General features: G+C 55.2%; 1 protein-coding gene across 1 annotated transcript; it reads left to right on the top strand.

Annotated features, from left to right (window-relative positions):
• The first annotated feature begins 10,235 nt into the window (after nt 1-10,235).
• On the top strand, nt 10,236-13,400 carry CDEST_13621 (Putative up-regulated during septation protein). The gene is made up of 4 exons (XM_062929777.1): nt 10,236-10,585; nt 10,694-11,000; nt 11,056-11,939; nt 12,000-13,400. The coding sequence occupies exons 1-4, from the start codon at nt 10,487-10,489 to the stop codon at nt 12,834-12,836; spliced, it is 2,127 nt and encodes a 708-aa protein (XP_062785828.1). The 5' UTR covers nt 10,236-10,486; the 3' UTR covers nt 12,837-13,400.
• The last annotated feature ends 4,307 nt before the right edge of the window (nt 13,401-17,707 follow it).

The raw sequence follows: 17,707 nt of genomic DNA, 5'->3' as shown, positions 1-17,707 counted from the left end.
AGAGCGCGCTTTCGATAGCTGCGCGTGTACATCGTATGGGTAAGGCCATGAGGGCTCGCCGCTCAATTGCTCCCCCTCCCCCAAACTTTGTGTGTCCTAGCCTCTCGAGTGGCCGCATGATTTGCCAGGGGGCACATCTGGCAAGTCGTGACATCCGCAGCAAAGATTCCAACCCACGGAGGATGTGCACCTTTCGAGTATGGCCAAGTCGGATGGATCGCAGTTTCGCGCCACTGCAGGTGTGTGACGACCTTGACCATTGAGGTTCGTTGAACAGCACCAGCAGCAGGAGCCGCGGAGCGCTCCCGCGGAACAGTAAAGACCGGGGATAACCCAGTAGAGCGGCCTGCCCCCTCCGAGTCTAGCTCACTCGACGCGACATGGTGCGGCGTGGCGTGACCAAATGGCGATGGGGGGTTCCTGGGCCGTGGAACGCGCTAGATGATATCCGTACAAGGTAGTCTACGTGGTGGGTGCCCCCCTCCTCCCAAGCTGGAGGGACGCTATAATTCAAGCTCGGCACGGAGTTTTGTGCCAGATCTTCAGGCACCGCGCGTGGCTTTTATGGATTGGCATTCACGCCGGGCGCGCTGTCACTAGCGATGGCGGCCGGCCGGGTTCGTTAAAGGAGGGGGAGGGGGCAAACAGGCGCGGCGGCGGCATCCTGATCACAGACTACCTAGATCGGTGCCGACTGACCGAAGGCCGGGTATAAACGTGTGCGAATGCTGTCCGAAACGATGGCTTTGATCCTCTGGTCCTGCGGGGATGAAGTAACCTGGGCGTCGAGCAAAGTCGGTGCCGAGGCGACGGGATTGCATTGCCTTCGTAGGAGAGGCCCGAGTTCGGGCGTTGCGCGCCGCTTCGTCCTACTTATGCCAAAATCTGCAAGCTGCTGTCATGCATAATGCATGGTGCATCGTGGACGATGTACTGTCGACCGCGATAAACGTGGGACAGCGCCCCCTCCCTCGGTTAAGGGACCGACCGGCGGTGGGATGCCCCTCGATTGCACCTTCGGTACGCCAACTACAACTATGCTAGAGGGCGCCGAGAGATTTTGACATGACGGCTTGGCGCCGTTGGCCAAACCTTAGCAACAATGATTTAATCAAAACGAAGCTTGCCGTCTGTGTGCTCTTGAAGAGGATCCCGCCCCGGCCCCTCATCCCGTCCCCTCTCCACCGGCCTCCGACGCCTCTGCAACCACGATGGCTTTTGTCATGCAGGAGCAGCACTGAGCTTATCATGACTGGTTGGCTTTGGAAGGGGCGTGACGTCTATCAATCGGATCGTTCGTCATTTGTTGAGTTGACCACGCTGGGGAAGAGAAAGAGATAGCCCGGCTGATCATGGGGCGCCGGCATTTGTCCGCTTGCACACACTAGTCGTCGGAGAAAAACTTGCCACGTTGGTTGGAGACCGACTGCTGATCTTCACAGAATGGGTTATACGACGACAAGAACCCTCTGCAGCGGCGTGGACCCATTGTTCAACCCCCAACCGATCAACCTATCCAGCTTTCTGCAACCAAGCCAATCATCAGGATCCAAACTTGTCGCTTTGGTCCTAAACGGGGCCTTCGAGGAAGTATTTGCCTAGATTCCCTCAGCCAAAAAGGAGGCATGTCGTAACCTTGCGCTCATCTTCCCTGCCGTCGTTGAAGGAAGGGTGGATTCTTGATAGCCATTGGCGAATCGTAGGCTAGGGGCGAATGGTAGAGCGGCCGTCCTGGATGAACTGCTGTTTCAACCCCGCACTCGTATGGCGCAGGGTGTGTTAACGCGACCCAGATCTGTCTCTTCTTTGGGAGGGAGGGCTGTAATCAGACGCCGGTGAGCCACAGGAGTGACCTGTCCCATCTTACAGGACGGTTCATGCCAGGCTTGGACTGGAGGTCTGGGCGTCCGAAGGGCCTCGAGAAACGTGCACAATCAATTCGGCGTACGTCTCACCCATGATGTCTCCGAGGGTTAGTTTGGCCTTCTCATCGCTCTGGTGTTGGATTGTATACGAGTGTGCTCGTCAGCCAAGTGACCATCCCCCCCCCCCCCCCCCCCCCCCCCCCCTGACGAGTTATACTCGCGACATGCAAGGCACACGGCTTGTCGAAGTCAGAGGCCAATCTGGACGAGTCTCACGATGGCCCTGAAAGCAGGCAGGCGGGAGCAGGCAGGCGGGATAATCCCATGTAGCCATATATCTCTCTCGCGGGGGTTGCCGCAGGGCGAGTTTCGGGAGAGTTCTTAAGCGATGAAAGATAGCAACGCTAACCAGGGGGTTGCGACGAACATGATTCTGGCTTGCCTACATCAGCATGCATGTGTTATAGGTTGGCGTCTCAGGGATCTCGGAGCGATCACATGTTGTCTCAAAGTCGGATCCATACTTCTCTCAGGCTCGGTGGATGGGGGATGCCTGCTGTAGTGTTTGCTCCGCAAAATGGCAACAAGTCCGAGTGACACCCCTTCGTGCTCCGCTGTGCATTGGTTGGTCGCCTCTCAGGAGGATTTCGTTCCCATTACTTTGAATGATTGCTTTCCGTTGTCTCTCATCCTCGAGCTGCTACCGCTACGGTGCCACTAAGGTTGTATACAAAGCTTGTTTCCGGCATACGATGTTTCTCCCTGGCGGACCTGGGGTTCGGATGAGGGGCCTCCCGAAGGACGAAAGAAATGTCCTTTGGTGACATGATGGTCCCGATGGACTTCACTTTGCCGCAGCGCCATCCCATGAGTCTCGTGGACCAGGCGTCCGTTCGGCACTGAGTATAGCGTGAAGAAAAAACAGTGGTGCATAGTCCAGTACGGCGACAACATGCTCGTTACCTTACATCAAACCGCATATGCCTAGCCGTATCCTGTGACAATTTACAGCTGCAACGATGGGAGCAATGGCCACGGAAGTAACACAGCGTTTATGTTTGTCAACTGTTATCTTTGGTAGCGGGAAGAAGAGTGATCGCTGACGGGTCATCCCAAAGAGCCAGCAGATCGACATTGAAACCCTCACCAGGACTAGCCAGGGGGGCCTAAGATCCAAAGTCTCAGACACCTGTCAGAACCCCGGAGATTCACTCGCCTGGGGGGTAACGTCGTGGTGGCACACCATCAGTACCGAAAAAAAAAGTTACGGGCGTACATCGTACGCGTGAATGCTGTGGAGTTGCCGGCACTTGTCCTGTGGAGAGCCGTTGACCCGGACAACACAAACAACGTGTACGTATGTATACAGTTAGCGTGTGTCGATGGCGTAGGCATGAAATCGGCGGCGGTTCCCTTCAGCTGTCCGAATCATGGAGCATCGGTTAGACGCTATCACTCAGTCCATTACCCTGAGCAACGGTCCAAACGACCAGCAATGGGTTCTGTAGAGACACCACCGAGGCCCCGGGCCATGAGTTCTTCATGTCAAGAGTCCCTCAATCGTCGAGTTGGGTGTGGTGCGCGGGCCCAACCTCCACAAGCGATGCAACATTTGCATCAAGGTGTTGCAGTTTGCGTCCTCCATTCTTTTGGCACTTGGTCCCATGACCGACCTACTTGTGTGTGTGTGCAGTCCTGCAAGGTCCACACACATTCCCTCTCTCTCTCTCTCTCTCTTTCTCTCTCAATCGCGACGCGTTTGTATACAAGCGAGGTGAAGAATACGACATCATGGCAGATACGGACTCCCTCGCAGCACCCGGCAGGGTAATAGACCAGGTTGTAGCCGGCCGATCGCAACGCCGGGTGAGTCTGCGTACACTGACCACATGTCCCGAGAGCATCGACTTGTCCACCTGGCGGTGGCTGTAGACCACACACGGCAGCACCGTTGCACATCAACGACACTGTTTTGGGACCATGGTCGGTGGATGACGCCTCTTCCGCCTGTGTCGTATGTACGTCTCCCCAGCAGACGAATGCGCACCGACCTGGCCCATTCCATTCAATATTACCGCGCGATATTGACATCATTGACCACCCACGATCCCATACATCATAGCAGAACCCACTCGACTGGGTTAAGTATTGTTCTGTCACCGTCCGTGGAATGGCCAAGTCCCCTACGTAGGTGTTTGCTAACTGGAGCTGAGAGCTCTCATCCAGCCAATACTGAGACGTTGTCTTGACAGGGGGCCTCGTCAGAGCCTGAAGACCAGGCACCCTGGTCGCTATATGAGGAAGGGAGGGAGGATGGGGAACGGAGAGGGAACCCATTCCAGACGTTTCGCGCTGCACTCGCAAGGGTGTCGGAGAGAACTGCTTTGCGTACGGACCCAGAGATGGAAAGGAGGTCGACAAATCCAGCCAAATATTCCCGTTTCGGCCCAGTGAAATGAGATGTCGGACGAACGTCGCATGCAATATGCGGAAACGCAGCCATGTTGCGATGCGGGAGGGAAGCTGTTTTTCCCGCGACGTCAAGACCTGGGTCTCTTTCTACTGTCTACTATTGGAACATGAACTATTGGGACACAATGTAACGGCCGGGATCACAAATGTGGTGAACTCAAACCGACGTTAATCACCATCAAGCGACTGCTTCTGATCCACTGAACTATTGCGTTATGCTGGGGCGTGGTTTTAAGCTTGAGAGACAAGCCACGCGTAACTGTCAAGCCGCAATCTCGCAGGTCGTTGGTTCCGACTTCCAGGTCAGTGCAAGCCATGTGTGGCTGGGGTATCAAGGATCGCGCCTCGTGAGCACGACATACGAATACGTGCAAGTGAGCATGGCGTGCTTGAGACCTGTCCCGTGCTTGCGCCCCATCGTCAACTTAGAATGTCTTGTAAAGCCAATCGACTGCTCGTACATTTGTATGCAGCGTGAAGCTCGTAGACAGATAGCAGCACGTGGCTTCGAAAATGGATTGCAGCTGCAATGTCTCGAGTCAAGTCTGGCTTGGGTCGACTCTTACACATCCGGGTGCGCCATCCCACTCCCAGCAGTCTCTGCGCAGCAGAAGAATGTGGTAGGTACTCTGACTGGTTGGGCCACTCTGGGGGGATACGATGTAAGTAGAGGCGTGGTAGGCAGGATGATCTTAAGGACAGGGTTGCGGCTGGGTACGGACCAGGGGGCCCTACCTCGGGAACGAAGCCCGGCCAACACTTGCAGCCAGGCCTCCCTGGTGATGGACAGACCCAAAAAAAGAAAAAAGAAGAACCCATAGTGGGCTGGCGGGAGACCATCAACTGTCGATGGCGACAGTCCTGCCTCAGCGGGGTGACGGTGGAGGGTGGGGACTACCATGCCGCCGAATGACCGATAGCGAGATTCGCAGCATTTCTTTTATGGAGAAAATGACCGCTAAGGAGACCGCTTCGGAAAGCGTCTGACCCAAAGCGGGTGTCGAGTTCTGCACAATGTGCGCTTTGTCCCTATCAAGTGGATGAAGTCGCCTGCAGGCGGCTGTTTGTGATACGAGATGAATTCAGAGTAGTTGGGCCGAAGTCCCCGTGGACATGGACCCTATCAATCAATCTCCATGTCGAAGAAGAGGAGAGAGAGAGGAAGACTTGGGTGCGCTTTGATGTTTTTGACCGGCCCAACTGTCATTTTGAGCATGGCGCGCCCTCCGCGCCTTTTCGCTGCCGCGCCCGATGAGGGGGGGAGACGGTGTCAGGGCGGACAAAATTATTGGGATTCGCGGTGTTGGGTTGCACAGTCTGGGAGGGTCCTAGGCAGCACAACGATCCAGGAGCCGCGCCGTTGTTTCCTTGAATGCCCCTTGGTGATACGGTTTACCTAGTGTGCGGATACGTGAAGACCGGGGGAACGTTGAAAGGTTCGCTGGGCCGATAGTAGCGCTGGGCCGAGAAAGCTTGGCGGCTGGAATTCGGCGGACGTTCCGAGCGGGAGTTGCAACTTGCAAGGCGAATTAAGGTGAAACAATCTGGCTAGACACAGCAAAGACAAGACAAGCATCCGTAGAGGCCCGAGGAAAGAGCTGGCGGCAAGATGGATGGACCTTTATCCGCCACGTAGCGCAAGCACGTTGCTGCGACAGACTGATGGCTCAGTGGACGGAGAGTCAGGACGGACATCCATGAGGCTTGCTTGCTGACGGTCTCGTGGCACTGGAGTGGGCGTGCCGGTACCTATGCAACTGACAGAAGTTTAAATAGCCGAGAATCGAAGCTAACGGGCGAGCCTGGAATAACTTGACATCGAAGGCCTTAGCGTACCGCCAGAATAACCGTCCACGAGAACGCTACTTACGCCACTTGGTGCTGAGATGGCCGTTGGGCGCTTGACAAAGCCCAAAGCCACGACGTCAATCTTTTCTTGCTAGCGCCTTCGGGACCGAAGCCTTAGTTTTGGCTTCTGCTTCCCGAGTCTCCGAACGGACAAGTCTCGCTAGTGGAAGCTCCAAAAACGTAGGGCGTGGACTTCCCCACACCGCCCGTTTGGGGGAGCTACGGGTTGATGAAGAACCAATGTGGACGACGAGCCATTGAAGCATTGAACCCTGACGAGCCCAGGTTGTCGCTGCTCAGTCATGATTCTGCAATAAGTGGCGGATGCTTCCAAGTCAGCACCATCTCATTACGTTGTGAGTGGCTCTTTTCCTGATATGCTTGTTCCGTCGTCCAATCCGCCTCGTCTCTTTTGGGCTCATCATTCATGCGACTTCATGCGAAATATCCCCGCCGAAGGCCTGTGCGAGTTTGACGTCCGGTCAATACCGCAAATTCTCCGGTTCGTATGGTTGGGTTGCCAGGTCGTTCCTGGCGCGAGCGGAGGTGTTTAGTGGTGGTGGTGTCTTCAACCGCGGAGCCTGAGCGCCGAGAACGATCCAGGTCGAGCAAGCAACTTGCCGCGTGGGTGGTTATTCAGGCGGAGACAATCCATGCAAACCCTTTAGCTGGCGCCGTCAGTTTCCAACCTGTGAGGGACGATGCTGCGTCGTTAGCTTGTTTGTTTCTGTCGAACCGTATAGATGGCATCTGCGACAGGCCATTCGACGGCGTGGTCTCGTCGGAGCAGCTGTAATTGGGACAAGGGGCAGTCCAGTCGCAAGCCTGGCAGGTGGTCTAGTTGAGTGAAGCGTGCGGGGTTACACCAGGGACGATGCGCTCCATAGACACAAGTGGTCCGAGTACTTCCGATGAGCCGCGATTTTGCTTTAGATGAAGCTTTGAAGGCAGACTGTGAGACGGTGGCGGCTTTCGACTTGCAGCTCGACATGAGAAAGGCGACGGCCGGTATCGTCTCCGAGACACCGGCTGCGCTTGGAGGGACGTGCGAACCAAACAATGATGATGCGGTGGCTGATGGATGTCAAAGTTGAGCGAGGCAGGGAGCCCGTGGTTGAAGAGAGGTACATAAGCCGTGTGCTGTGCAGGGCACCGCTCGCAGCCCCCCTTGTTGCATACACACGGGCAGCGTCCAAGTGTTGACATGCCTGGCACAAAGATTATCTCCAACAACAGATGTCTACGGCTAGCGGACAGGCAAGTTTGTCGTGTTGCAGTCGAGTACAGGGTTCGAGCGGACTTGGGGTTGAGTTTCGGTGACCAGCTCAACCCCATGTACACTACCAGCACGCCAGATGGATGGATAGGTGTTGTTGTTGTTGTTGTTGTTGTTAGGATGCTGAATGGCTTGTCAAATAAGAGAGGAAGTGGGCTTCCAATGCAATCGAGTGGCGCTCGGGTGGTGTCGTCTTGTTTTGGTATGGTGATGACGCGCTGCGCGCCCACATGGCGTGGGGAGAGAGTCATGGCTCAGGGTCAGGCGGTCTCGATGCGAGATTGAATAAGCCCATTGGAGCAATCTCTAGAATGAACAAGCAAGTAAGGCGAGAGGGCGTGAGTCGTTGATTAGCGCGATCCCCAGCTCTCGTGTCGGTGGCAGCGGTGCCGCGGGACGGCCATAGCAGAGAGGGGCAAGACAAGAGACGACAAAAGACGCATGGATGTGGGCGAGATGTGTCGTGGAGGTTATTTAGTGCGGTTGAAGCCGAGACAGGACAGGACAAGACATTGTCGAGCAAGCCCCCCTCCTCACTTTGAGTTTGGGATTTGCAAAAAAACAGAGAGGCATCTACCCGGTCAAAAGAAGAAAACGCGAGTCGCCACATCTGTGCGTTACTGTTACTGCTGTTGATACTGTTGTTATTGGACAGAACCAGTGGTCGTCTTGCCGGAAGGGCCTAGGCCAGCCAACCAGCCATGACGTCTTCACAACTGGAAGGAATGGTCAGCTAAGCAGTCTGGGTCCATCCTTTTTTCAGGGCAACTCTGGACACGAGAACAGCGTACAGGAGCCTGAATCACGAAGGGAGACAAGAGACCAAGACAAGTTGCCTCGTTGAGACGAGACGATACGATTCGCCAGGGTTGTTGCTTATCTGTCAGCGTCTCGTTTCGGCAACTCTTCAACTGCTCACATAATGTTAATGTGCGACAGCATATCTACTTGGGTAGGTTGACGGATGTGTGCGTATATATGCAGATATGTATTTAGCGGGATAAGATGGGCAGCTGGTCAGATGTACCTACGCAGCCAGCACCCAGCTAGATCAGAGAATGAAGGTTATCGCGCTGGGCTCGCGGTACGGATATCGACCAGCAAAACGGGGCATCGGTTACTCGGACAAGAAGCGAGGGAAGTGGAGCAGACACTCTGAGTGTCTTCCTCCTGATAAACATCCCGGGCTAACAAGGTGCTGGCTAGGGAAGTTCAAGTTAGGGTGGACCGTGAGATGGCGAGAGGGGCGACGGATACATCGCGCTAGTAGGGCTTCACCCCTGTCCTTGTACGTACCGCAAACCCTGTCTTTCCCAGGTTGACGTTTCTCCCAGACGCCAAAAACTCCATCGTTCTCAAGTGGGACGCTAGTCCCGATAAATGGGGTTACTAGTCCTCGGAGGGGTTCAGCGGTTTCCCCCCTTCTCCTTGAGTGTTGGTGCTACAGGTGCTTCTCTCTGCCATTTCCCCTGCTTCATGACCACCCAATATATACCTGGCTTTGGTTCTGCTTCTCAAGCCCGTTTCAACTTGCCCCCCCTCCCCACCTCCCATGCAGGTGTAGATGCAGACGTAGAGCGACGCAGCAGGATTGCATTTGACTTGCACATCTTTCCCCCTTTGCACATCTGTGCCTTTTTTTCTCTAATTGTCAAAAACAGAAAGACACGATCAGACACACACACACACACACACACACACACACACACACACACACACACACACACACACCCACACTGACGTTTCTCTCCTTTCCTTCCCACCCTCACTCTCTCCGCCGCTCCCACACCTTCTTTGTCTTCTTCGCTCCTTCTTCTCACCTCCTCCGCCGCGGCCTGCCGGACCCCTGGTATCTTTCCGGCCTGCCACCCCTACCGTAATGCTGCCCTATTCCCAATCTTGCTTCTTTCTCCGGCAGTCGAACACTGCGTCCCTCGTGTTTCGCCTAGGTCCGGTAAGGATTCGACCGGGTATCGAGATGCAATTTCGGCCCTGTCCTGTCTTGAAGAAGTCCTAGTGAAGCGCGTTGAAAGCAACGCCTCGGTCTCTCCTGCCTGGTTCCGTGCCCGTCGTCCCCGTCCTGCAGCGCAGTCGCAGTTGCGGCAGGTGCAAGTACAGATGTAGGTGCAGGTCTCTGCTTGGCACTTACATGCATGTACCTATCTACCTAGAGCTACTCAGGAAGTCTAAGTTCTAGCCAGACAGAACGTATGCGGCACGGAACATCCATACTTAAGGTATACGGGTTCCGTACCGCACCTGCTCCTCATGGAACCCCGGTGGTCCCGTTGCCTCCAAGCACACTCCCATCCGCAGCTGTCTACAATACTTACTGTCTGCCCTTTTATTTTCCTCATTCCCATCCTTCATCCAGGGGCCTTTGTAACAAGAGAAAACCGAGAACGTCCAATTCTTCCCGCCGCATCCTAACCTGGAAACCTAAAAGTCCTGGTTTCTTGACTGAACCCAGCTCATCGTCACTTTCACATTCTCTGGTTCCTTCCCCCGTTCGCCCCAACTCGTGCTGTCCCCCCACACCCCCCAGCAACTTTCGTAGGTACGGATACTTGTCCCTCTCCCAGTCTCTCTGCCCGTCCCACCCCTTGACATACCCCCCCATGCTGCCAGTCCAGGGCCCATAACCTCCCGGCCCAGAGAGACAGACTGAGAGAGAGAGAAAGGAAGAAAGAAAGAGTCAGGGCTCCCTGTCAGAAAACAGACCGACGTGCATATCGAAGCAGCCAAGGGGGCCCCTTGTCAAGTGCAAGTTCGAGCTTTTTCCCTCTTCTCCAGTCTTCTCCAATCTGCTTCCTCTCCACCGTCTGCGAATACCTAAGACATATATAGCCTCACTGCTCGACTTCTTTGCTCAGGGAGCCATTGTCTTACATAGCGTGGAACCTATACCTACCCTGACCTTGGCTATAGCTGTGCCAGATCTTCTCCTGACTTGTACTGGCTGCCATCTATCCCTCACCTCAGAACCCTGCATCAGTCATCCGCACTCCTACTCCTCTTCCTCCCAATGGCTCACATCGCAACCTGTATGCTCGGTGTCGAAGGCGAGCCCACCACTCTGCCGTATATAGCCAAGCCGGCCTCCCCACTACCTCCCTCAGAACCAGTATGGACATCGCTCCTCCCCCCCCCCCCCCCCCCCCCCAGCTACATATCTACACGCTCTTTGCTTGTTGCATTGTCCTTCAACAACTGACCGAGTCTTTTGGACTAGACACAACTGCCGCCGCCACCGCCGACAGCGGACTACAAACCCTTCGTGTGGAGGATGCACCAGCCAGAGTCTCGGAAGTACCAGCTCTTTCCCAAAGATCGTCAGCACCGGCCGTCAGGAAAGAGCCTCGACCCGGAGCAAGCATTCGCCCTCGCCATGGGACAGAACGAAAAGACAGAAAAGCCCTGCAGCAGCAGCGGCTCGCTTCGGCTACGCATCAAGGAGCACAACCTCATTAGACGGCGCAAAGTGAGCATTCCCGAGCTGGGCCCAATGACAACAGTCCAGGAAGTTCCCATGGATTCACGTAAGTGTGCACGCATCCAAACTCCCTTCGGGAGAAGTCTACTGACCAGTTCTAGCCACCATTCCGGGACGACCACCTCTGCACGAGAGGTCCGTCAGCGCCCCTGGTCATCACATCAAGCAGCACAATTCCACTAGTTCCGTCTCGTCCGCCGCCGCCGCCGCCGCCACTGCCGATAGGTCTGCGTACATAGATCACGCTTGCTCTCCGGAACGGCACCAACGATCTGCTTCGGAAACCCAGACAGCTCGTCAGCCTGCCTCGCCGAAGCAGCTGGCCCCTCTCGTCATCCCTACTCACATCGGCAATGTGCCTCGCCTGGCCAGACAAACCTCACACAGTCGCATGCGATCAGGCGGCTCTAGTCAGGATATTGGCCAGCTTTCTGCCCGAACCGACGACTCGTCCAGGTCACAGTCTCGAACCCCCTACACTCCTTTGACGGCTTCCACCGCCCTGACAACGCCGCTGTCAGCCTGCCACAGTATACAATCTGCCACTACACCCGTGTCTGCTCCCATCATGGAGGCCCGAGACTCATCCAAGCCATGGGAGAACAACAACACACCTATCGCAATGACTCCCGGTCAACACAACGATGACGCCTCGGCACCGCCCGAAACCGAATCTGCATCCCGGCCGTTCGTTCACTCGCATAGGAGGGGACAATCCGAATCCGGTAGCATCATGGATCGGGGCCGCCCAAGGAAGCGGAGCGACGCGCGAAACAATGGCAGTCCTCTTCCCAAGCGAAGCTGCTCGACACGCAACAAGAGCGCTGAGCGTCGGGCTTTCGAGGAGCTCCCGACCGGATGGCGCGCTGGTGAGGTGGCCAATTACATGGGACAACCCGAATTGGAGGCGTTACAAAAGCAGGCATTTGGCCAGGCCTCCAGGTTTGAGGTATTGAAGAAGGATGACGTCGAGATGCTTTCAAAGGTAGGACACGAAGCTTTGCCAGCAGCATATTCCGACACAGAACTAACCGCGATTTCGCAGGAACTGCGCCAGCTCGACGAACGAACTGAGTACCTTCGTCGCACCTACACCTCTTTGCGAGCTGGCCGACGCAACCTGCACTCTCGCATGTGTCAATACCTTCGCTCTCCTCGGACGGCGAGGTTCAGCACGGACTCGATGCTGAAGCAAGAGGAAGCTCTTGCTGAGCTCGACACCTCAATTGATGACTGGGTCAACAAGCTCGAACAGGCCGAAAACCGCCGGACGCGGGTACGCCAAAAGCTCCTGGAACACGTTGCTGCCGCCGCTACACTTCCCACTCCGGCGGCAACGGCTGCGAGCGAGTCATTGCAGCTGGCCATGGGGATCCGTTCGCCTCCACCACCGGGCGTTGGGGACATCTCCACACCCCCCCGAAGCCCCACCAAGAACGCATTCTCTTCACACGCTGCCAACAGCTCCCCCTCGCCGCAACGAGTCGTCGCGCAGGTCCCCAGTACCATTGTTGAGCAGCCCGTGGTCGAGGAGACGCCCAGAGCCTTGGCCAACAAGCACGAGTCTGCTTTTAGCCATCGCCGCATCGGCATGGAAAGCATCCGCATCTACGCCGACAGCGACGTGTACGCGCTCTTGGCCGACGTGGAGAACGAAATCACCAAGATGAGTGCAGCAGCAAACTTGCCCGAAAGCACTGCCGCCCTCTCTGATGATGAGCGGAAAGAGATCCATCGGGCGCGCAGCCACGAGGCTCTCAGCGGACTTTCGACGGATGCGAAGAACACCGTCCCATCTCCCCGCGCACCTTCGCCCCCGGCCAAGAATAGCCCGGCAGACGGCGAGGCCATCTTCCTCACCAGTGCCGTATTCCGAGGCTGAAAAGTCAGCCACTCTCGGCCCAGTCCCTCGTCCCATCTTCCCTATTCCAACACTTTCCAACTTTCCAACCTTGCAAAACAATTCATCTGATCATCTCTCTTGAAACCGTTGTCCGTATAACGCTTACGCTCCCTACGTCTCAAACCACATCACGGCCGACCAATTACATTCCTTTCCAACAAGCGCCTCTCAATTTTGTGTTTTGTTTTACCGTCCATCTTGTTTTCTTAACACCAACTTGATACCCGTCCGCGACGCTCCCTCTTTTCTTCATGGCATTTGTTTCATAAACCGACCGCCACACCGATTTCATTCATCTCATTGTCTTCTTCCTCATTTGCATAAATTTCATGTCATCTACCTGGTGATGGTGGCCCAAACTTGCTCTGGTCAAGGAAATGGTCTGGACCCGTGTAGGTTGAGAGCAGGATACTATTCTCTTCATGTAAAAAGATTAGTCGTGTATCACCTTTCTGTGCCTGGCCGGCCTTAGAGGCCATAGAATACAATATAGTGTATTATTCAAAAAGAGATAATCATGTTCCATCCTAGAAAGGGACAATCAAAAGCAACAGTACTTAATCCAACTCCACTGCGCATTCGTAAAGGCGTGTCTTCGCAAAGTGCTATGAGCTACAAGTTTTGGCGATTGCTAGGGTCTATGTATAAACAGTGCGATACAGTTCTTAATTACTATGTACTGCATGGCCGAATTGACTAGCCTCTATCAGTCATTGCTCTTTTAATGGACAGACGCCATGTAATGCCTGGCATTCGGGTGGCGGGGTTCTATCCTGTTGAGTATTCTTCTCCCAGGACATCGATGGCGATGCACGGGGCCAGGGGCGTGGAAAAGGGAGGCGAACGTACTTTTTTCCTTGTACTGTCTACCTAGATACCTGGTCTTATTTGCTGATTACTCGCAGCTGAGTCCATTACTTGCATACATCTTGGGCTGGCCAGTCAGCGGAACCCACCCTCCCAAGCAGACCCTGCTGATCGTTTTCTCAGGAGATGTGCGTGTGTGTATTGGTGGCCGATTAGACTTTGTCTCATTGTATGCGCGTGACGTAGATCGCGATATAGACAAAATGATGATCGGAATGTCGATAGAGTTGGTTGTTTGTGTGTGGATACGGGTGCGTGTGCGTTAGTCAGACGAGGCCCACGCCCACGTCCCTCAGCTTCAGCGATGGAGATGGATAGATGGATGCGTGTAAAGTTCGCGGTCGGCTGTCCCGAGTGGTTGACCCCCCCGGGCCGTGGCCGTAAAGACCGGCGACTTCCTGGAAGCGTTTTATAACGGCGACTCGAGAGGCCCGCCGTCGCCAGGCCAATCGACGGACACGTACCCGCGAACTTTTTACAGGTAGGTAGGCAATAGTTCTCCGTTGCGTCTCGACCAAACCCCGTCAAGCATGTCAAGCATGTCAAGCAACCGCCAAGGTCGGTTGGCGTTTCCAGGTCAGGTGGGGTTTCCCACGCAGAAGACTTTCGTCCTCCTGCTTGGCCGTCTTCTCCTTTCTCCAAGACCTTGTGTGTTTAAGGTATAGAAAGAAACAGGGAAGGGGAGGATGGACTATGCGCCTCTGATAGCCCCCCTCCCTTATGACGAGATAAGAGCGTAGAGTTGCAGAAAGCACGACGATCGGCGTGTGGGCGCTGCGACGTCGTCATGATTCGGTTTGTTGTGTTCCCTGAGGTAGTTATCCAGTCGTAAATACAGTAGTAGAGGAGCGTCAAACCCGTTTCCCCATCGCCGTGAAGACGCTGAAAGTTTTCTCTCATCTTATTCCTTATCCAATTTTTTTTTTTGGGGGGGGGGATCTACGGGAGCGGGATGGCGTATTCTCTATCTATCAGAGTTGCGGGTTGCCCGCTACGTTGGGGCCACGGTGCAGGTCCCCTTGATCCCGTGTCTTGGCTTCCATCAGCCCGAGTACCTGTACATGCGAGCAGAGTTGACGTCGTCATGCAAGGTGTCGTTGTTTGTGGCCCCCTCACTGAAACCGATTCAGGCCCCGATGCTGACGTGACAGTTGCGGTTGCAACAATTAATGTCGATCCGAGCGGGCATTCTCGTCGTCTTGTGCGCCAAGGGATGAAGGTTGTGTAAGTAGAGAGGCTATTTGTTGATAGTGTTTGGCCACCTCTGAGAGTTTCATCGCGCGATATGACGGGCTCGAGACGTCATTTGATGCCTGGCTGCCGTGTGTCGAGCTAAAATTGACGCCGGCCCGGCTGCCATGTCTTAAGCAATCCGTTCCTTGCAGTAGCTCGACGGCAGCGACTGGGCCGGGGTCTATGGATCGGCTACGCAGTGTAGTGTTTTGACTCTTGAGGAGCCCGAAGTCTCAAACGGCCCCCCCTTGCTAGCCTGCAGTGACCAAGCCTTGTCATGTTCTAGCCAGCGCGAGCCGTGGTGTCGGCAGCGATCACCGTTTTGTTTGGCTTATGGAAGGAGTCCCCATTCGCCTAGGCAATCCAGAGAGAAATCGAAACGCTAGCGTGCTGTGTTAGACCGTTTCCCTCTTTTCTTCTTTTCGCTTCGTTTCCTGTCAGGCTGTCACAGTGGGTATGCGAGCGCCTCGCGTTTGGCGGGAGGCGCTACGGCGGCGGGCGTGGAGGCGCGTCTCTCGGGAAGGAGTGAGAGAGGGGTTGCCCCCCTGAACAAGGCAGCTGTCGGTTCGAGACAGAGGGGCAGGGGTGTAATTGCATCTTAGTAGTGTTCGCCCAATGTGATAAGACAGAAGTGTTGAGCGGAGCCGACGTTGCGGCCGAATCTACACAGCATCGCCAAATTGTGGTTTGCGGGGACATAGTCTTTCGACAAGGTTGTTCTGTATTCTGGAACACCGGAGTCACGTCGTACGGACCAGCCCTGGACAGCGGACGTCCGAGTCGAAGCAGTAGCACCAGCAGCGGCAGCGGCGGTGGCGGCGGCAGGGCATCTGTGCTCCATGCCCCAATACCTCTCGGGCGTTCCATCCGGTGCGCCGCCGTCGAGGGGTCTCGTTCTTCTGAGACGAGGACAACACGAGGAAGGATGGAGGGTTTCTCTAGGAGCTTGCGGAAGGGTTGGTGGAGACAGGAGTTGAGGTTTGTGGTTAATGGTGCATTCGCGTAGATATAATCTGTTGCAGGATGGTGGAGGACGCTGACAGATGACCCCGTCGTCAAAGAAACCCCAAGGTTGACTCCCGGCTCCACCCGGTAGCTGTAATGTTGGATATATGCGAGTAGCCGGTGGATGTCGCCGAGTCTGCAGGTGCAGGCATGGTCACGATGGGGGGCTGGAGAAGGTCTTATTTGAGTAGGTTATCTTCGGAGGTTTTGTTTCGACGCCCGGGGAAGGCCAAGCCCCCCCCCCCCCCCCTTCACAGATGCGTTAGTTGCCGCAGATAGAGGGTTACCTGCCTAACATGGGAATATCTTCGCGTGCCGGTTTGCCGGGTGTCAGTTGGTCAACCAGCTGTGCCGACTTGTGAAAACAGCGAAGGCCTAAGAGGGCTTGCAAGAATGCTCCACATCCGGGGAGCAGGTCTCCGTGACGTACCGGACGAACACGGAGCTCTGCTTGCAGCTGTGAGCTTTGGTGGCTTGGTTGTTGCACATGAGTCCATCTGGTAGTAGTTGCCGATTGCTGAGAGAGCGAACAACACCCAGATACATGCGGGCTGATGCTGCTCCAACTGAATGAGCCGCCGCACGGGTATCGAAGTAGATAGCTTAGCGTTTATGTGTACCACGAATCGCAAGATGCCGATGTGGTGTGATCTCGAGAATCGGCTCAGCGCATTAAGGCGTCAGGCTTGAGATTCCCCCAATGTGTAAGTAATAAACGCTGGAACGAGTTGAGGTCCCGGCAAAGGCAATGTTCGACGTGGCGCGAAGGAGTAATTGGTTGTTCAACCTGTGTCCCGCGGGCCGTGTTTTCTTCTGGGCCAACTTGGCCGAAGTGATCTTCGATCGCGCATTGCTGCAGTTTGGTTGGGATTTAGATGTCGTGGGAAGCGAATGAGGCTGGCGGGCATGTAGCAGTGGCACGACAACGCCGAAAATCACCTGCCCGCATGGCTTCTCCTACCGAAGCCCGTTGTCTGATTCCGAGCAACGGGAACGACCGAACAGCGGAATCGGATACCCGCGTTCTGGGAATCGACTTGACAGGGATGTAACTGGCAGAAACTGCAAAAAATGGGACGAACATCATCAGAGCGCAGCGCTGTCCAGCAGAGACTCAATGGCAAATGCCAGCTGCTAGAGGTTAGGCAGCGAGACAGGACTAACCACTGAGGTGGAAATGGCAACATGACTGCCGCGGCAACACATTGCCGCAACCGCTGATACGCTGTACAAAATCAGATTCGAACACTGCTGTTGAGGCAACGCTCGAGACACCTGCGTTCCCGACTTCCTCGACTGTTTCAACCAGTGAGGTTGGCCACAACCTTAACTCTCCGCGAGTGGAGTTCAGTTGATGACTGCGGTGTCGCCAAACAGAGGCTGCAGGGGAAAGCAAAATGACATGGTGGCATAAGGAGGGTTCGGATGCCATTAGGCCGGTTAATGTGGTCATTCTACAAGCTGCGAAGATGATCAAAGAGTGAGGAGGTTTATGGGTATCAACATGTTGGCTGACGACGCTTAGTCATCTAGAAAACATCGATGCCAACGCCAGCTGGGAGACAGTGGCCTTCGCCCGTCACCCCTCTGAGCTGAGCGGATTGGCACGTGAAGTGACCCTGAGCAAAGCTAATTTCCCGCCCAATCAAACACGGCCAGTTCCCTGCAGAGAGCCGTCATGCGGTGCGCGACCGCGTCCTTCCCGAAATTTGTTGACACTGAAGTACTCCGTACCCTGTCTTTTC

This window comes from Colletotrichum destructivum, chromosome 9, assembly GCF_034447905.1.
Source record: "Colletotrichum destructivum chromosome 9, complete sequence".
Taxonomy (NCBI): domain Eukaryota; kingdom Fungi; phylum Ascomycota; class Sordariomycetes; order Glomerellales; family Glomerellaceae; genus Colletotrichum; species Colletotrichum destructivum.
This window is presented reverse-complemented; position numbering and strand designations above follow the sequence as displayed.

Bases quoted from the DNA above. Each gene is read 5' to 3' on its own strand.
- CDEST_13621 (XM_062929777.1), top strand. From the start codon at position 10,487: ATGGCTCACATCGCAACCTGTATGCTCGGTGTCGAAGGCGAGCCCACC. The intron at 10,586-10,693 runs GTATGGACATCG...CTTTTGGACTAG, and splicing joins CACTACCTCCCTCAGAACCA to ACACAACTGCCGCCGCCACC. The intron at 11,940-11,999 runs GTAGGACACGAA...GCGATTTCGCAG, and splicing joins ACGTCGAGATGCTTTCAAAG to GAACTGCGCCAGCTCGACGA.